This window comes from Microcaecilia unicolor, chromosome 11 (genome assembly GCF_901765095.1).
Source record: "Microcaecilia unicolor chromosome 11, aMicUni1.1, whole genome shotgun sequence".
Taxonomy (NCBI): Eukaryota; Metazoa; Chordata; class Amphibia; order Gymnophiona; family Siphonopidae; genus Microcaecilia; species Microcaecilia unicolor.
Window position 1 is genome coordinate 78,968,812 of NC_044041.1, and position 21,322 is coordinate 78,990,133.

The 21,322-nt window shown below is 41.3% G+C and overlaps 1 protein-coding gene across 3 annotated transcripts in view; it reads left to right on the top strand.

Annotated features, from left to right (window-relative positions):
- Positions 1 to 21,322, top strand: part of ATP8B3 (ATPase phospholipid transporting 8B3) — a 153,412-nt gene that overhangs the window by 28,765 nt on the left and 103,325 nt on the right. For 2 of the 3 annotated variants that reach the window (XM_030218590.1, XM_030218591.1), the window contains exons 2-5: positions 943 to 1,010; positions 4,355 to 4,443; positions 9,465 to 9,578; positions 20,936 to 21,034. In XM_030218590.1, the coding sequence (XP_030074450.1) occupies positions 943 to 1,010; positions 4,355 to 4,443; positions 9,465 to 9,578; positions 20,936 to 21,034 (370 nt within the window). The remainder of the gene's footprint in view (positions 1 to 942; positions 1,011 to 4,354; positions 4,444 to 9,464; positions 9,579 to 20,935; positions 21,035 to 21,322) is intronic. The other variant, XM_030218592.1, reaches the window with a different exon arrangement.

Genomic DNA, 21,322 nt, shown 5'->3' on the forward strand with positions numbered 1-21,322 from the left:
CGGAAGAGGGTATCAAAATTGGTTTGGGGGGGGGGGGGTCATCACTTGAATGCTAATTAACCAATTAGTTTACATGCACAAATGACCCTATTCTAAAACCGTGTGCATAATTGAGCTCCTAACTTTGGGCACCATTTACAGAATGAGGAGGTTCGTGCATCTGTGTTAATTGCGAATAATCTTAACGTGCAACAATGAACTTTGTGTGTGGTAACTGCAGAGGACATGCTGGGCACACCTCCAATAGTTAATGCACAACGTTGTCCCTTACCGCACGTTAATTGGTTCTGTTAAATCGTAGTAAGTTCAAAAACTTACCACACTTTAATGAAAGGACCCCTTTGTGGAAGTTTTTTTTGTTTCATCTTGAAATAAGCACCATACTTACAGAAATGATAGGAATCCAATGAAGTAACATAAGAACTGACATACTGGGTCAGACCAATGGTCCATCTAGCCCAGTATCGTTTCCAACAGTGGCCAATCCAGGTCATAAGTACCTGGCAGAAATCCAAGTAGTAACAAGATTGAAGAGAGGGATTATGTGAGTGTAGAGCCACTGATGGAAGATAAGTCATGCAGGAGAAGTTTGAATAGATTGAAGAGGACAGAGATGGTTCAGTGGGCGATCCATGAGGAGCAGTTTGCAGTAGTCTAAGCAGAAGGAGTATGGATAAGGGACACATTTTGGTGATGTTATAGAGAAATAAATGACAGGTTTTAGCAGTGTGTTAGATATGGGTAGAGAAAGAGAATGTTATTACTCCTTACTAGAACTGGTTATCCCTACATAGACCTAAATCGCCATGGGAGTCAAACAGATGTTTGGATTGGTTTTGTTTTGGTTATAAGCAAACATGCGCTGATAAGAGATACAATCAAACTCATTAACACACTCTTAATCACCATGTTATATTTTCTTCTTCTCTCTTTGGGTCCCAGCAATGTTTTCAAGATGAGTAAACAGCATACTCCAGAGAATCCCTCAGACGGGAATGAAAAGCAGCCAGGTAACACAACCCTTGCTCCTCCTACTGTATTTTCTCATGGGATCTCTTTAAGAAGATAATACTGTATATGTTTAGACTTGGCAGAGTTCTCGGAGGCCACAGAATGATCGTATTTGTACTTACTTTGAGGTGGTGGGGCATTATTTATACTACTACCAGAGTGATGCTTAAAGAAATAATGTTATAGTGGATAAATGTAGATAGGTTGAGGCTGTGATAGCATATGCTGAGAAAAACCAAGCCTTGACTTTGGTGTTCAGTACAGTTAAACTCATGGGACACATAAGATTCCTTTTTTTGAAAGCCGAGGCCAATACCATGGCTTGGATTATTTGTAAGAGTAAAGAGCTGCTAATTGGTTCAGCTGTAACATGATGCTGTGGTACTAGAGAACAATTCTATTTTTCTATGTATGGAAATATAGCTTAGCTGGTGTGCTATCCAGCTCATTTTCGAAAGAGATCGCCAGCCATCTTCCGACACAAATCGGGAGATGGCCGGCGATCTCCTGAACCCGGCCAAATCAGTATTATCGAAAGCCAATTTTGGCTGGCGCTAACTGCTTTCCATCGCGGAGCAGGGTACAGAAGGCAGGGCGGGGGCGTGGTTAAGAGATGGCTGGCTTCCTCCGATAATGGGAAAAGGATGGCTGGCTCTGACGAGCATTTATTTTTAGGACCAAGTCTAAACAAAAGTGCCCCAATTGACCCGATGACCACCAGAGGGAATCGGGGATCACCTCCCCTTACTCCCCCAGTGGTCACCAAACCCCTCCCACCCAAAAAAAATTAAAATAAAACATTTTTTTGCCAGCCTCTATGCCAGCCTCAAATGTCATACCCAGCTCCATGACAGCAGTATGCAGGTCCATGGTGCAGTGCACTTCAGGCAGGTGGACTCAGGCCCATCCCCCCCTACCTGTTACACTTGTGGTGGTATATGTTGAGCCCTCCAAAAAAAACCCCAAACCCACTGTACCTACATGTATGTGCCCCCTTCACCCCTTAGGGCTATGGTAGTGGTGTAGAGTTGTGGGGAGTGGGTTTTGGGGGGGATTTGGGGGGCTCAGCACAGGAGGAAAGGGAGGTATGTACCTGGGAGCAATTTTTGAAGTCTACTGCCGTGCCCCCTAGGGTGCCCGGTTGGTGTCCTGGCATGTCAGGGGGGGTAGTGCACTACAAATGCTGGCTCCTCTAACGACCAAAAGGCTTGCATTTTGCCTGGTTTGAGATGGCCGGGCCCGGTTTCCATTATGCCCCAAAAATGAAGCTGGCCATCTCTAAACCTGACGATCTCAACATTTGACCTAAATGTTGAGTTTTAGCCGGCGCCAACCGTATTATCGAAGGAAAAGATGGCCGACCATCATTTTAGATAATATGTTTGGCTCTGCCCCTTTACGGCGCCGGCCACATAGTTGGCCGGCACCGTTCGATTATGCCCCTCCACGTCTGCAAAGGAAGCGTTGTGGTTTTCTATGTGTGGGAAACATTGGGGTGCTATAGCTTGCAATATAAAGGAAGTGGTTACTAAGAGGCAACATACACCAAGGTTGCCAGGGCTGCATGGACAGTCTTCAGAGAGTTAGCAAGGATGCACTTAATACCATACAGATAATTAGTCTAGACCAGGGGTTCTCAATCTATTCCTCAGGACACACCCAGCCAGTCAGGTTTTCAGGATACCCACGATGAATATGCAGTGAGATAGATTTGCATACAATAGAGTTAGGGCATGCAAATCTATCTCATGCATATTCGTTGTGGGTGTCCTGAAAAACTAACTGTCTAGGTGTGTCCTGAGGACTGAATTGAAAACCCCTGGTCTGGACAGACCAATTTGGAATAGGGTGAACTCTTGTGAATCAGTGATTCTAAGGGCTCTGCTCCTAAGCCGTTAACTGTTAATGCAGCAGTTAGCACTAACAGTGATACATTATCCAAGATCAGGGCATGCAATGGGCAGAGATTGGTGGGGACAGTTAATATCATCTGAATAGGACTTGTTAACTGCATTACATTGTCCTCAGTGCAGTTACCCCAAAGGTTGCCCAAAGTTAGGCGCTCAATTGTGGGCGCAGGTCAACTTACCAACTAGAAATACATCCGAATCAACACGATCTTATCTAAATCTGCACTACCCAAGCTGCAAAGGACTTAAATACAAAACAAGTTATGCATCTAGTTTTTCCTACATAAGCACACAACTGTGGAACGCATTACCAAAAGCCTTGAAAAAGATGTACGACCACCTAAACTTCCGGAAATCACTAAAAACCAACCTGTTTAAAAAGGCATACCCTATTGATCCAACTTAAATGCCTAATCTCTGCAACACAACCAAACTAAAGCATGTAATGGACATAACACAACTCTTCCATTCTCCGATTCCCTAATGTGGCTGTACCACATGAACTTGATCTTACCACAACATCACCCTGTATTTGTTCACACCGGAGACTGCAAAGCCCTCTCTGGTACTATGTAAGCCACATTGAGCCTACAAATAGGTGGGAAAATGTGGGATACAAATGTAATAAATAAATAAGTGTGTAATGTAATTGGCTAAATCGGTGCTAAAAATCAATTAATAGAGTTAACCCTACACCCTAGTCTATAACAAGTGTGCCTACTTTTCATAGCACACAATTCTAAAGTGGGTGTGGCCATGGGAGGGACATAGGAGGGTCAGGGACATTTCCAGAATTTCAGTATGGTGTTATAGGTTACTTGCATTTCGGCACCTAACTGCCATTAGATGGGTGCAAGCATTTACACCAGCCTTTGGTCCACGCAAAATGGCACTTACAGAATTTGGATCATTCTGGCACCTAATTTTGGGTAACCTATACAGAATCCCCCCTTAATGCATTTCCTCTGCATTAATTGAATGAGATACTTCTGGGACATCCCAAACAGTTAATGCAAAAGCGTTGCAGTTACTTAATTATGGTAACTGCAAAGTCTCACCATACTTTAGTAAACTGAACCCTAAGGCAAGCGGATAGACTTAGAACTGTAACACTAAATCAGAAAAGCAAGCCGATGACCATAGTTTGGTTGATATTTTATCTACATTCCTTCTGAAATAGTTACCAAAATGACCTCAGGTTGATTACAACTTGTAAATTAATCAAGCTGTCCTTAAGGTTGTCCCTGCAGTTTAGCCTGAAATGGGATGTGGCTAATATCTTTTCTCTCTTATGGTATCCTGGGAGACAGGAGAAGCCCATTAATTCTCTTCCAGGCTATCACTGTGTATTTACTCCCATGGGGAGCACAGCATCATCTGAAGGAGCTGGTAGCACCCTGACTGCCTCCTCTGATGTGTTGATCTGTTTTCAGATTGTACCTGGGAGGTGAAAGCCAATGACAGACACTATCATAAGAAGTTCAAGAAAGGCTTCCTTTTTTTCAAGAGGAAAAAGTATGCAGTAAGTTATCTCTCTTTAGCATGTTTCACAAAAATCTTGTACTAATGTTAATGTGAGGTGTCTAGTAAATGTAGGAGAGGAAAACCAAAGTACGTTCACACAGGAGCAGAGAACAAAAGCACAAAGAGCCTTCAAGATAGGGAGTGTCAACTCAAATTTATTAGACAGACCTGACACAGTCCATGTTTCGGCAAAATTGCCTGCGTCAGGGGTCATCAAAGAGTACAAAATATCCAAAAATTGCATGAAATAGCAACGAGACAATGCTCAATCTGATGACGCCAAAGAATTGCCACAAAAAACACTGGATTATTAATATCAATCCAAACCGAATAAGTGCTCAGCAGTGAACTAGGCTATTGCTTAACCTCTTATCCTAGACACCACATTATAGAATTACCCTAAACTTTCCCCCTCCCTAACTCCGCTCCATAGCCACCTAGTTTTAGGGACTTAAATGTAGGGGGGTCGTAATAGTTGCTCAGTCCTAGTCAATTTCAAAGGGGCTGATTTGGGTACTTAGCTCCCAAAGGGGGTCTTTTACTAAGCCGCTGTAGCATTTTTAGCTCGTGGCGGTAAACACCGAGATGTCCATTATATTGCTTTGGGCGTCTCAGCATTTACTGCCAGCTGATTTCTACCACAAGCTAAAAACGCTACCCCCAAAGTTAGTCACCTGATCCTTTCAAATTTGACCCCATAGAGGGCATAATCAAACGGCACCAGTGAAATCGATCGCCGGCGATCTATTTTGGCGGCGCCGCAACAGCTGGCCGGAACCGTATTATCGAAAAAGATGGCCGGCCAACTTTTGTTTCGATAATACGGTTGGGGCCGGCCAAATGCCACAGATCGCCGGGTTTGAGATGACCGACTTTGTTTTTCAGCGATAATGGAAACTAGAACTGGCCATCTCAAACCCGGCCAAATCCAAGGCATTTGGCCGTGGGAGGGGCCAGCATTCGTAGTGCACTGGTACTTCTGGATGTTTAGATCTTGCTGATCAGTTATGTTATGACTTACTTGTTCAGGAGTGCTGTATTTTGTGATACTGTTTTGAGAAATGTTCAAGGAAGACTTCATACAAATGAAAAAAGTCCCTGCCGTGCACTTCTCCCTGAACAGGGAAATCAAAAGTTTCTGCACACTGCTTTCCTTGTAGTAACAGTGGGATTTGAACCAGCCACCTCTGCATTATAAGACCAGTGATGTAACCACTTGGCCACAGCTCCACTTACTTGGTTGTGCCTCCCTTTTGATTATACCCCTCCAGGTCTCTCTCAGCCACTCACAGACAGCTTAACGCACTGTGATTGGCTGAGAGAGACCTGAAGGGGTATAATCAAAAGGGAGGCACACCCAAGTAAGTGGAGCTGTGGCCAAGTGGTTATATCATGGCTCTTGTAATGCAGAGTTGGCTGGTTCAAACCTCACTGTTACTACTAAAAAAAAAGTGTGAGCAAAAACTGTTTTGATTTCCCTGTTTGGGGATCAATAGAAATCAAACAAAATAAAACATGGAAAAGAAAATAAGATGATACCTTTTTTATTGGACATAACTTAATACATTTCTTGATTAGCTTTCGAAGGTTGCCCGTCTTCGTCATAAAGATGACTGTTCACTTTTGTTTCTTTTTCCAAAAGTTTGTTCATTTGCTTTTTAATGCGGCTGTATGCGGTATCTTCCATCTTAAGTAGAGGAGTGTGGCTACCACACTCCCCTGTTTGGGGAGAAAGCCGGCCATTAAGAGAAGTGCACTTTCGGAGTGAAAGACGGCTATTAAGGGGGGAAGTGCATGTCAGGGACGGCCATCAAGGGAAAATGAATGGCAGGGACTTTTTTAATTTGTATGAAGTCTTTCTTGAACATTTCTCAAAACAGTATCACAAAATACAGCACTCCAGAACAAGTAAGTCATAACATAACTGATCAGCAAGATCCTTTTTTTTTTTTTTTACGAGCTGGTCGACTGGCTTCCCCTCCTAGGAAGGAAATGTTTTAAAGTTTTTTTTTTGGGTGGGAGGGGGTTGGTGACCACTGGAGGAGTATGGGGAGGTCATCCCCGATTCCTTTCGGTGGTCATCTGGTCAGTTTGGGCATCTTTTTGAGACTTGGTCGTGAAAATAAATAGACCAAGTAAAACCGGCCAAATGCTCGTCATCGCCGGTTTTCTTTTTTCCATTATCAGCTGAAGCCGGCCATCTCGTAAGCACGCCACATCCCGCCTTCACTACCCTGCCGACACGTCCCCTTGAAGTTTAGCCGCCTCCGCGACAGAATGCTGGCGAGTGTGTCCAAAAATCGGCTTTCGATTATACTGATTTGGCCGGTTTTAGGAGATGGCCGGCCATCTCCCGATTTGTGTCGGAAGATCGCCGGCGATCTCTTTCGAAAATAAGCCTGATAGTCTTCACCTCCTTATCCAGACCATCAGAGGATGGGTAAAAATCTGGAGCACCAGCCCGATGATTCATTGTGTTGGTATTAATATTTTTTCATATCTCTCCCAAAGGCTGCAGGCTCACTGTCTTCATGAGATTTATAGCCAGGACTGCTTTGTTCAGCAGCCATTAAAATGCCTTTTCAGTTTTGCTTTAGCAAGACATAAAAGGGTGATGTACTAAGATGGGTTTTAGAAAACCCAGATGCCTTTTCTTGTCTGAGCCTTTCCACAGCAATATTAAAAAAGCTACCCAATGAATCATTTCCTATTGAGAAGTACATTTTTTGCAATAATGTGCCTAGATCTGAGTAAAACACACACATCCAGAATCTATATAGCGCACCTAGCATTCCGTGCCAAAATCCAAGCATATTCTGTAGCAACGTGCATAACTTAATTGGCTTAATAGCCAATCAGCGTTGTTAACCCATTAGTGCCCAATGTTCCCATAATAAGTGCCCATATGGGAACATTGGGCACTAATGGGTTAACAGCATTTAGCAAGTAATAATGAGCACTAATTGGCAATAATTAGAATTTATGCACATAACTTGCTAAGCGTATTCTGTAACGCACTGTGCCTAAATTCTAATGCATGTAGACAAAAAGGGACATGGTTTTGGGTGGGGAAATAGGAATTTTGTGGGTGGTCCAAAATAGAATACTAGTGTAAATCCTAAGTGGCACCTGTTTTAGACGTGACTGTTTACACCAGGTCAATGAGTGCACCTAAGTGCCACAAATGATGTGTGTTACTTCTAGAATAATTTACATACATATAGAAGCCGACCGAATTTCAGTTTTGGTGCCAATAGAAATAAAATAAAACAGAAAAAAGAAAATAAGATGATACCTTTTTTATCAGACTAACTTAATATATTTTTTGATTAGCTTTTAAAGGTAACCCTTCTTCATCAGATCAGAAATAAGCAAATGTTTTTTTTTTAATGAATTTTCATTTTACATTCATGCAATAACACAAACATATGCCAATTCTGAAATATAATATTCTTAACAAAGAAAGATAGGAAAAATTATTTCTAATTTTAGTCCACAATTTGGTTCAAGAACAAAGAAAATTTAAATTAGAATTAGTCAATAATAAGAAACGGAAGGATCAAACGATAAGATACATAGTTAGGCAATCAGGTGTTCTTATTCTACTCTTTACTCGAAATAAATTCTGACAGTTTCCCCAGTTCAAAAAATATGTAATTCAAGGAAATAACACATCTACAGGGAAACATCAAATAGAAGGTTCCACCTAAAAGAAATAAGCAAATGTTGATAAAAAAGGTATCATCTTATTTTCTTTTCTCTGTTTTATTTTATTTCTATTGATTACCTTTAAAAATGGACTAACACGGCTACCACTTCACTCTACTCAAGTTTTTGTGCCGAAACTGACCTGAAATCCTAATTCGGTCCTTTTTTGGTTTTGGTGAAAACTCTGGTGCAGCCCCTGCTCCCTCCCTCCTCCTCTTCTCTCCCCCTCCCCGAGCAGCTCCCATTTGAGGTCCAAGGTCCCCAGAACATACAGTACTCCCTAGGCCCCCCACCCCCTGTGGGGCTGGACTCCCCCCCCCCGGGCTTAAAATCATTGGCGGTGCAGTGGGGGGATGAGTAGTACGCATTCGCCCCTGCCCCTGCTTGCTCCATTGTCAACATTGCTGCTATGACGTACTAGTGGGAGTCTCACGATAATGCCGCTTGAAGTCCCATATTTTTGGCCAAACCCCCAAAAGTACTGAATTAGGATTTCAGCACCAAAACTGAAACGGGGGAAGCCTCGCCTTGCCTTTGTTTCGGGGGGGGGGGGGGGGGGGGGGGGGAGGGGAGACAGGCCTCAGAGGTGAGCTGGCTGGGCTCCAGAGGTGAGATGCTTCTGTTCGGGGGGAGGGTGGCAGGAGGTGAGCACGGTTTCATTTATGGTTTTCATTTTGGTCGAAACTGAGCAACAAAATTTGGTTGCAGTTTCAGCCAAAATGGAAAAGAATGGTTTCGATCAGCCTCTATATGCCCTTCCCATACTTCACCCACATGTATACCCCCCTTGCAGTTATGCTCTAAGGCACTTATGTGCTACCATATAGAATAGTAAGAACTACACTTGCATGGATAAGTACCAATTAGCATGACATTTACATGTGCAAGATGTGCGTAATTGAATGCCCAGTTATACAATTGCCCTGCTGAATGTGGCCATCTCAGTAATTTATATAAAGTTGGTGTCATTTTCCTGAATTAATATCCAATCTACTTTTTCTGCCTCCCAGCCCCACCATCAGTTGTATTCACAATTATTATTTGCCAATTTCTGTTAGAGTTTCATTTGTTGTCATATCTATCTGTTTCCTGACATGTGTTTGGAATGCTGCCTTGTTCAATGGACAATAATTTACACAAACACTTTTTGTTTCCCAAGGGTGTCAGTATGCACAGTGCTCTAGTTAGCCTCCATCTTCCGAATCTTTGATCCATGCTGAATTGTATTTGCTTGATATTTCTGTGCTGTCTGTTTTGAAGTGTTGACTCTGTTTTGAACTTATGCTAGAATTGTTTTTCTTCATGTTACAGGATAATGCAATTAAAACAAGCAAGTACAATGTCCTAACCTTCATCCCTCTGAACCTGTTTGAGCAGTTTCATCAAGCGTGCAACCTCTATTTCCTCTTCTGTCTTATCTTACAGGTGAGAGCATCCATGAGTGTGTTCTGGCTATGCCATTCAGTTTTGAAAACAAACAAAAAATGGGAAAACTCTCTGTGGAGTTTCTCTTTAAAAGTCATCTTGCCAACTGGTGCCATAGGGAAGGAGGCGGTGAGGTTGTGAAGGCAGTCATAGGGATTTCAATATGAAACCCCCACACTTAATCTTGCCAGCTCGCCCTTGATTCTAGGCAGCTCTGCCTCTTTTCCACATGGCTAAGTACCCATTTTCTCATTGAGAACTGCTTTGAAAATTGCACACAATATCATTTAGGACAACATAGGATTTAATTTTCACAAAGAGCTTGGTCACCTGTAGCTGGCGAAATATTAATTGGCTAAAAAGTAAGCTTTATTTTCAACTAACCTGGGAAGATAGGTTTAATGAGCTTAAATGACACAGTAGCACAGAAAAGGTTTGCTTCTGGGGTTACCTGTTTTTGATACTGTCATACAGAAAAATCTTCTATGCACAAAGAAAATCTAATAAAACACCACCTGCCCAGCTGAAGATCCCAGTATACAAGAAAAGAATAAATTAAAAGATTCTATTCTAGGCTTAAGAAACTTTGATGTAGCCAAGGCTTCAAGCTGGGAAGGTCCCTCTTTTACTGTTCCTTAACACTCAGGGTGAGAAAAATGTAATTCCATATAAGTATTCAGCAATATATTCATTAAAGCATTCTTTAACGCTTCTTTCCTAGAAAATAATTTTTTTATACATGTATCAGCTCACAATCCCATGAAGAAACACATAATTTCCCAGCAGCCTTTTGGGTATGCAGATTAGTCACTCAGTCTCTGCTGAGGCTGCTCCTCCCTTGAGAGTGCTGAGAAAAAGAAAAACCTGTTGCAGCGTGGCTTCTGCTTTAATCTCAGTGGCTTTTCGGTGTCATACTGCTGTTTTCTATCAGGTTCAATTAATTCATAACGCCCTCTCATTTATAAAAAACTTGGGTCAATTGATTCAGCTGCTTTACATCCACACAGATATACCAATTGCTGGCTGCATAAGCATACTAGCTGCCCTTTTCAAATACCATGCCCTTTCCTTCTGCCGACATTCTGCTATACAACTTTTAGGTACCTTTACAGCTCAGGGTAGAAGCAAGTAATACTAATACATCTTCTTATGTTCAGCAAAAACCTGAGCAGTTCTGTGTGCAGTACAGTTTTAAGAAGCCAGACATTCCTGTGAACTATATACATTTTCAAAAACAATAGTCAAACAATTCTAAGCAATATAAGGGGTCCTTCACAAAGCTGCAGTATGCCCGCTAAATCTGAACTACTGCCGGCCCAACACAGCCACTGACAGTAGTTCTAGGTCAAGTGTGCACCATTTCTGGCACTCCAGAAATTTGTTTTCTAGTGCGGCAGTATCCTACTACTACTACTACTACTTAGCATTTCTATAGCGCTGCCAGGGTTACGCACTTACTGCCACCCATTGAGGTGGCGGTAAGGGCTCCCACGGTAACCCAGCAGTAACCTGGCAGCATGCGGCGATGCCTGATTACCGCTGGGATACACAGTGTATCCCAGCGGTAATCAGGCATCGCCGCATGCTGGCAGGTTACTGCTGGGTTACCGTGGGAGCCCTTACCGCCACCTCAATGGGTGGCAGTAAGTGCTCCCCGCCACATGGCTACACAGTAGGAGTTAGCTTGCCACATGGCTGCGGTAAAAAGGGCTGTGATGTGTGGGAAAAATGGCCCGCACTTCAACTGCGGGGTTCTTTTTCCTGCAGCTTAGTAATGGTCCCCAAACAGATTTTCAAGATCAGCAATGCAATGCCATAACCACAGCGATCCAGTAATAGTGAAATATCCCTGAAAACTAGGATCCAGTCAGAAATTTCTTAAATAAAAAGTTTTAAAATGTTTTCTAAATAAAGAATAATCCTGTATCTGCCAAAGATGAGATGGTAATAGATTCCATGATTTGGCCATTTGATATAGTAATCCAGGTTCAAACAACTTTTTTAAATTGCATCCCCTTAGCCAAAGGGAATTGTAAAAATATGTCTCCTTAAACCACTGTGTCTACTAGTTTAAGATAATAGTACAAATGCAGACATGTAAGACAGAACTAAACCATTCATAATCTTAACTATCATTGTACAAGTTTTAAAAATAAATCTCGCTTCCAATGGAAGACAATGTAATTGAACTAACTACATTTATGAGCAGAGCACAACATCCCACCAGTGGTATTCTATAAGGATTGTAATTTACATCAAATCGACTCTAAACATCTTATAAAAATTTATATTGCAGTAATCAATTTGTGTTAAGACAATGCTTGAACTAGGGCTGCACCAAATATTTGGTTGTTTCTTTTGTTATTTGTTATGTTAAAGCTCAATGCCCAATGTTCGTATTTGGTTTTTGTATTCTGCTGAATAATTCAGCTGAACAGTAAAATATGCTATTTGGTACAGCTCTAAATTGAACTAATAATTTGAAGGAATAAAAATTAAAACTGAATTTTTATTTTATGCAATTTCCTTGTTTAGTCAGTGACAAATTTGAATCTAACCAGATGCCAAGTATCTTCAAAGAATCACTAATGGGGAAAATGCAGTCACCCAATGTTAAATTTAAAACAGGAATAGGAACTGGGGGACTTAGCCACAAAAACTTTGTTTTATCCTTATTCAATTTCATTAATTTTTTTTTCCATTTTGCTCACACCTTTTTCAGTAGTAGCTCAAGGTGAGTTACATTCAGGTACACTGGATATTTCTCTGTCCCAAGAGGGCTCACAATCTTGGTTTGTACCTGAGGCAATAGAGGGTCAAGTGACTTGCCCAAGATCACAAGGAGCAGCAGTGGGATTTGAACGGTGCTCTAGCCACTAGGCCACTCCTCCACACTGCAAAGATGTCCATCCCTGTACCATAGTTAATGCTTCTAGAAGATTTCCAAACTTTTCACCATAGTCTGAGGAAGAAGTCTTATGAGTGAGATCTCATCTGTGTAAATAAATACCTTAGAGACCCTTTTACTAAGAAGTGGTAGGGCAGATAGCACGTGTCAAATTGACATTACTTCCGGGTTAGCACGGACACCAGATGGTAATTTCAAAGTTGGGGTGCGCTGTTTCCCGCGGTAGAAAATATTTTTCTATTTTCTACTGGGGGGGGGGGGGGGGGGGGGGCGTTTCTAGCTGTAATTGGCAGCGTGGCCACATTGGCATGTACTACATGATTACCATGCAAGTAGCACGTGAGCCCTTACCGCTAAGTCAGTGGGTGGTGGTAAGGGCTCAGGCAGTAAATAGCTGCGTGCTACTTTTAATTTTAGAACCCGGACAATTACTGTTCCATTTCAAAAAGCCTTTTTTCCCCAGCTGCGGATTAAAAAATGGCCCAGTGCGCTCCAATTTGACGCGTCCAAACTGCTGCAGGCTACTTTTTAAAAAAATTATTATTTATTTATAGCATTTATATTCTTACAAGTGTAACTTGCAAAATGAAATACAGAGAAAAATTAGATAAAGAAGAAACATTTTTGAAGAATTTACAACTAGTCTCTTTCTTAGACCACAAAATTCCTAGAGGGGGAGGGTGATTTACAGATGAGGAGATCCAAAATACAATAAGAAAAACAGAAATTATTAGTAAACGGCTTAGCCTGAATAATCCCACCCTTTTTTAACTTAATCAGTTGTTCCTGCAATCATTCCTTCAGCCTGTTAGATAGCTTCTTCATGTCCAAAAATGTTCGAAGTTGTTCTGGTTCAAAGAAAATATATTCATTTCCCAAGAATCGAATTAGGCATTTGCATGGATATGCCAGAAGAAATGATGCTCCATGAGCCGTCGTCTCTTCTCTAAGAGCATGAAACAACTTCCTTCTATCTTGCATAGTTTTTGTCACGTCTGGGAATATCCATATTCTATGACCACAAAATGTTTTTAGGGAATTCTTAAAGTATAATCTCATTACCGAATTTAAGGTCTTGCTCAAACGAGACAATTAATGTCCCTCGCAAAGTTACTTCTGTCAAAGAATCTTCCAATAAAGCAGATAAATCCAGAATTCTTGGTTCAGTTTCCTGAATTTGGGGCAAATTTCCAGAACCCACAGGCTCCACTCTGCTCCGAGGAGATAATGGAAGATAGTAAATCTTGTTAAATTGAGGAATAGCAGAAGAAGGAAATTGTAAAATTTCAACAAGGTATTTTTTAAAGAAATCCATCGAGTTTATACCTGTAGCTTTTCAAAAAGTTCAATACCCTGAAGTTTAAACATCTGTTGTAATTCTCTATTTGTTCTATTTTCCGATATGTCACAATCTTATCTTTTACCAAAACATCTGTAATAGATTTAAAATTTTTAACCTCTGTTTGCATCTGCAAAACTTCGCTGAGTCAAGTTTAACATTTTCCAACGATTCAGTTAGATTATCTACTTTACTCACAAGAAGAGATGTATCTCGGGCAGATTTTGTAACAGCTGCAGTTAACTCTTGAATTGCTTTCCAAATAGACTGCAATGTGGCCACCATGGGGGCACCCGGCTCCAAGTTCACTTCCTCTGCGCATTTGGGTGGTGAACTGCTGACCAGGGCCCTGCTGTTACCGGATTCCGATTCAGATGGGCCTCCTGCTTCCCTCCTAAAGAACGCAGGACATGGTGGAGGTTTAAGCTCCGGAGAGGATAAAGATGTTTCTGGCCTCAGGAGGGCTGACGCTCCTCCGTCGGCATTCAAGGCGGGGTTCACCGTTCCGGTAATGCGTCTGCGTGCACCCAACGCGTGTCAATTTGGAGTTACCACCCAGCTACCTTGTGGCTGTTGCAGTAATTTCATTTTGGCGCGCGTCTGATATGCACGTCCGAAAAATAATTTTTATTTTCTGGCATGCATCTGCTACGCACGCTAAGTAGCATTTGACGCACGTAGGTCATTACTGCCCAGTTAACACATGAGACCTTACCGCTAAGTCAATGGCTGGCAGTAAGGTCTCAGACCCAAAATGGACGCACGCCAGTTTTTATTTTGCCCCACGTCTATTTACGGCAAAAATAAAAAAAGGCATTTTTTGAAAAATGGATCTACGCGCACCCAAAACACGTGCCTACACTTCCGCAGGCCATTTTTTTAGTGCACCTTAGTAAAAGGACCCCTTTATTTTTTTAGCCACGCTCTTTAAAGATGTCTATAATGTTCTTTCATTTTAAATATATATCCTATATACTAGGATTGAGAAGGTCTATTTTAATGAGTTTTTTTATATTAAAGGAGTTATCTCATCCAATTGTTATAAGACAATAGAGTTCCAAGAGTCTAACATATCCTGATGATTAACATACGATTTCTTCCATAGTTCCAGTAGCCTAGTTCAAAAATTTCCTATATCTATTTTCCCTCTAGTCAAGTCAAGTATTTAAACTTTTCTAACTGTTGTTTTCCCGAAAGAGAAAGGAAACATTCTACTCACCCCCATACCCAAAGATGCAAAGAAAAGTGCTAGTGAGCTAACCAACTACAGGCCAGTAGCATCCATTCCCTTAATAACCAAACTAACGGAAGGGATGGTGACTAAACAACTCACAAACTATTTAGACAAATTCACAATACTACACGACTCCCAGTCAGGATTTCGGTCTAACCACAGCACTGCAACAGTACTAGTTACCCTCATGACTAAATTCAAACAAATGATTGCAACCGGCAAGAACGTTCTACTTCTACAATTCGACATGTCTAGCGCCTTTCACATGGTTGATCATGGAATATTACTACATATCCTTGAGTACTTCGGAATTGGAGGCAACGTTCTCAACTGGTTCAAGGGGTTCCTAACCACACGCTCATATCAAGTGACATCTAATTCGACTACATCAGCCACATGGACACCTGAATGCGGAGTTCCACAGGGATTCCCCCCTCTCACCGACCTTATTCAACTTAATGATGATACCCTTGGCCAAACTACTAACAAATCAAAACCTCAATCCATACATATACGCAGACAACGTAACGATCTACATCCCATTCAAACAAGATTTAAAAGAAATTTCCAATTACATCAACCAAAGCCTGCATATCATGCACTCATGGGCGGATGCATTTCAGCTGAAACTTAATGCAAAAAAACCCAATGCCTAATACTCACCTCTCAACATAACACGAACAAATTCACCACCATCAACACACCAAAACTGAATCTTCCAATTTCAGACACCCTAAAAATTCTTGGAGTCACGCGAAAAACACAACCGAAAAGATGTTCCACTCAATGTGGAAACTAAAAAGAGTAAGACCATTCTTCCCAAGGACCGTCTTCCGCAACCTGGTACAATCAATGGTACTCAGTCATCTAGATTATTGCAACACACTCTACGCTGGCTGCAAAGAGCAAATAATCAAGAAACTTCAGACAGCCCAGAACACTGCAGCTAGACTCATATTCAGAAAAACAAAATATGATAGTGCTAAACCCCTACGAGAAAAGCTGCATTGGCTCCCACTCAAAGAACGCATCACGTTCAAATTATGCATCCTAGTTCACAAAATCATTCATGGTGATGCCCCAGCCTACATGTCAGACCTGATAGACTTGCCACCCAGGAATGCTAAAAAATCATCCCGCACATTCCTCAATCTTCACTTCCCCAACTGCAAAGGTCTAAAATACAAACTAACGCAGGCATCAACCTTTTCCTACATGAGCACACAGTTCTGGAATGCGCTGCCACGCAACCTAAAAACGATCTATGAACTAACTAACTTCCGCAAACTTCTGAAGACCCATCTCTTTAACAAGACATACCACAATGATCAACACATGTGAACTTCCCCACATGTATCAAGAACTGTATTACAATGTTAACTGCTATATTAATATCATGTTCAACCACTACCATGTTACCCAAGATCTTTCTATAATACCAGATGTCTAATTTCTAGATATTTCCACTATTCATGATGTATTGTAAGCCACATTGAGCCTGCAAAGAGGTGGGAAAATGTGGGATACAAATGCAATAAATAAAAAATAAAATAAAATAAAAAAGGAATATATAGGTGTCTCTAGCATTAAAATGCTAGCGCACCTTAGTAAACAGGGCCTGATATTTATTATAAAATGCCTGTTGCAGTCAAACATTGTATAAAATTTCCTGAATAGCTCTCCATTTTCCAGGTGGTCAATAAATCAAAACACACATAAGGGAATTCAATAAAGAATTATCTTCAATTGTGCAAGATATTGCTTCCAATCTCTTCATGCTGATCATATCATTTAAAGACACTGAGCAAATGATCTATTAATTAAAGCTAGGCCCCACCTTCTGCTTACCATCCCAGGGTAGATGTAGGACCTTGTAACCCGGGGGACGTAGCTCTATAATTAACATATCAGATCTATCTGCTAACCATGTTTCTTTTAAGAAAATCAAACCAGGTTGTTTCTCCTCAATACAGTCTCTAATAATGTGAGACTTGTTATAAACAGAATGAACATTCAAAGACATACATGGTATAGGTAGGTAATCAGTTGATGATGACATTAACTTGCATTTTGAGACCTGAATCAAAGTTTTCTTTCTAACTTTCCTAGATAGTGACTGTATTCTAAAGTAACTCCTCCTTATGTGTGGCATGACAAGTTCACATTTAACAAATTAGAAAATGGATTTTGAGAAGACAAAATTGATTTGAAATGGTATGACTGTGTTATGATTACAGGAATTGGCTATTCTCCCTTCACATGGCTCATGGCCCCACTCAAACCTATTAACTATATATTAACAGATATAAAATAAACCAATACATGTTTAAAATCAACACTTAGACTATCAAAACCAAAACTTTTGATCGCTCACAGTCTGTTCTACTTAATGCCATTCAATCCTTCAGTCACCCACTAGTATATCTAGTTAATTCAGGAAAAGACCTGATTCCTTTCACCTTAGGTGACAGAAAAAAACAAATAGTTGTGAGGTATGAGCTAATTACCTGCTGCAATCAAAGGTTTCATGTGGTGTTAGGCAGCAGTCTACGCCACAGCACCAACAGTGAGTAAGGGCTAGATGGTAATGCCTCAGGAGCAGGTCTTCTCCTGTAATCTGTATGCCTGATTAGGCTTGATGGCTGCAAATATACCTGATGCAAGTAAGCAACTTGGATTTTTCCCCACCCAAAAAGCAAGATCTGCTCAGTAAAGAGGGAAGGTCCTGCCCACTTGGCTTCCTTTTGCAAAATCCTCTCCATGACAATCCCCAAACAAAAAGTGCAGCCAAACTACCAGAGCATTTGTGGAGGATAACCTCTTTATCTTATGTTCTAGGGGCCACTTAAAGTCTCTTACAATAAAGGAGTACCACCCCAGGTTCCCCCTCCCCCACCGTGCTCTATCTCCACTTCCTCCTCCCTTGTACTAATCAAGGGGTCCTTTTACAAAGGTGCGCTGAAAAATGGCTTGCAGTAGTGTAGGCGCGAGTTTTGGGCACGCCCCAATCCATTTTTTAGCTCGCCTGTAAAAAAGGCCTTTTTTTTGCCTGAAAATGGACGTGCGGCAAAATCAAAATTGCCTCGCGCTCATTTTGGGTCTGAGACCTTACCGCCAGCCATTCACCTAGTGGTAAAGAATCTGGGTGGTAATGACCTGCACACGTCTGTTACACACGTCAGAAAATAAAAATTATTTTTCAGATGCGCGTAGCGGATGCGCACCAAAATTGAAATTACCACAAGGGCCACGTGGTAACCGGGCGGTAACTCCAATTTGGAATGCGTTTGGAGCACGTAGGTGCCTACGCGGTTTAGGTAAAGGGCCCCCAAGTGGGAAAAGAGCAATGGGATGCCAGGGCAACCTCTGAAACGCCATTTAGTTGTGCAGCAATTTATGAAGTTATCTAGCCAAATCCTTTGGAAATCCTCTCCTCCCTTTGAAAGAGCACCACACGGGGAGCAGAATATTATTATTATTATTATTAGCATTTGTATAGTGCTACCAGACTCACGCAGCGCTGAACACCTGACATAGAGAGACAGTCCCTGCTCAAAAGAGCTTGCAATCTAAATAATACAGACAGACAAGACAATTAAGGGCGAGGGAAGTACTGGGTGAGAAGGAACAAGGGGTGGGGGGAGGCAAATGAGTAGTGGCTAGGAGTCAAAAGCAGCAGTGAAAAGGTGGATTTTCAGCATAGATTTGAAGACAGGTAGAGATGGAGCTAGACGTACAGGCTCAGAATAGAGAAGATAACCATGGAAACAGAGAATATTTTTTTTTCAGTTTTATAGACCACTTCCTCTTGCAAGGCTGCAAAGTGGTATGCAATAAAAATCATAACATTATTTACAGCACAATATCATAAGAACACGATAAACTTAGTACAAATGAATCCAATAATTCAAAGACCAACAAAATAGTTAACCGGAATAATTTAAAAAAGTAAACAAATACGTCTAGGAAATAAAGCATTTCCAACAAGCATAATTTTGCAACCTTTTAATCTCATATAACAATTACCAAAAACTAATTTGTTATAAAATTTCCCAGTGCAAGTCCATGTGGGATGACTGTAAAAGGCAGTTTGGAACAACCGTACTTTGCATAGCTTCACAATAAGGATGTGAAAAACAGTTCCTTAATACGCACTTAAATTAGGTGTCAAAGCTTATAGAATAGTGGCACCTTAAATGCAGGACTGGCACCATTTATTGACAGATAAGTGCGTAAGTGTTTGGTGCTATTCTATAAAATTAGTATGCAACTTGCGCAGTGGGCCTTTTACGAAGCGCACTAGCGTTTTTAGGGCATGCTAAAAATAAGTCTGTGCTAAATGCTAGAGACGCCCATATATTCCTGTGGGAGTCATTAAAAACGCTACCACGCCTTCGTAAAAGACCCCCTTAGTGCAGAAGCGAAAGTGGGCTGTACCTGTGGGCAGAACATGGGCATGTGGCCATGCGACACACACACAAAATCAATAAGGGACAGGAATAAAGGGATAAATGCAATCACACAAAATCTATTTGTACTCCAAACAATTGTGCATGTGTGTCTATATCAGTTCAAATGCATAGATTAAATAAATAGGGGTGGGAAAAAGCCTCAGAAGACTTAATGGAATAACTTCCACAATTCAAATACAATCATTGGCATAAAAAATCTCCCCAAGTGAATTAGGACAAAAGGGGCTGATATTCAGATCACGGGAGGCAGCCCAGCTAACTCCTGTGGTCGGTGGTGATCCCGGATATTCAATGCTGGGCCGCTTCCGGTGACCGGCATTGACTATCCAGTTTATTTTTGGCTGGTTTAAACTTAATCAGCCAAGTTAATATTCAGTGTTGGCCAGTTAAGTTTATAGTGGCAAAGATAGGCCTGCTATTTGGGTGGCCCAATTTGGCTGCCAAACTTAGGTCCCCTTTTACTAAGCGGCGGTAGACCTTACCGCCAGTCATTGACCTAGCAGTAAAGAATCCGGGCCTACCGCTCGCTAATAGAACAAAGCAAGAACGTCCAGAGCTAAAAGTTAGACATTTTAGTCTAGATCTGGTTCAATCACAACTAAGTCACAAAATGGTACCCTAAATGACGGGATGACCACTGGAGAGATTAAGACATGATTATCCCCCCCAGTGGTCACTGACTCTTACTGCCCCCCAAAAATGTGGTCGAAACAGCCTCTATGACAGCTTCAGATGTTATGGCCAGTCCTATTAGAGCAGCAAGCAGGTCCCTGGAGTAGCCTAGTGGTTGGTGCAGTACACTGTAGAGAAGGGGACCAAGGCTCATATCCGACTCAACTGTTACACTTGTGGTGGAAAGTGTGAACCCAACAATAACCCACCAAAAACCTACTGTACCCATATAGAGGTGACACCTGCAGCCATAAGGGCTATTGTAATGGTGTACTGTTGGGTACAGTAGGTTTTTGGTGAGTTTTGGAGGGCTTACCATACAATATAAGAGGGTGATGTTGAGATGTGTACCTAGGACCTTTTATGTGAAGTCCAGTGCAGTGCACCCTAGGGTGCCCTACTGCTTTGCTGGAATGTCTGTGTGGCCAGTCTACTAAGAATGCTGGAACCCCCTTTACATCCCAATGGCTTGTTTTTGTGCATTTTTCCCTTAGATTGTCGTTGTTATTTTTTTTTTAAACAGTCACAAAAGAAAAATACACTGAGCACAATACGTCTAGGAAATGGCCATTTTCAAAAATGTTTTTCTGGTTCAAAAATCGCTATGTTGGCCATTTGATTTTTGGATGTTTTCAGCAAAAATTCTAAAACTGGATTTAGATCTCATATCGAAAATGCTCCTTCACACATCCTATATACTAATGCAACGTTACTGCTCTGGTCTTCTTTCAGACTTTTCCTGATATTGCAAGCATACCATGGTTCATTATCCTCATTCCTCTGGTAGTGCTCCTATTGATAAAAGGAATAAAGGATTTATCTGACGACATTGTGAGTATTCTCTGTTTAGAGACACTGCCCTTAATAGAAGCTCTTTGTGTTTCTGTTTTTCCTACTGCTACAATGGAACACATTAAAATAAAATTTAGGCATTAATATATATTGTATTGAGATTTTTATTTTTTTAATTAGTTCAGTGCAACTCTATGTGGAAAATTTTCCAGCCTGGTCATCTGCAATGTTTCCCTTCTGGCCTTTTCCCTCTCTCCTCGTGTCTCTTAGTATCTATTTTCTCTGTCCTGTTCTAATTGTAGTTCCTTCCTGAAGTTTTGATGTTTG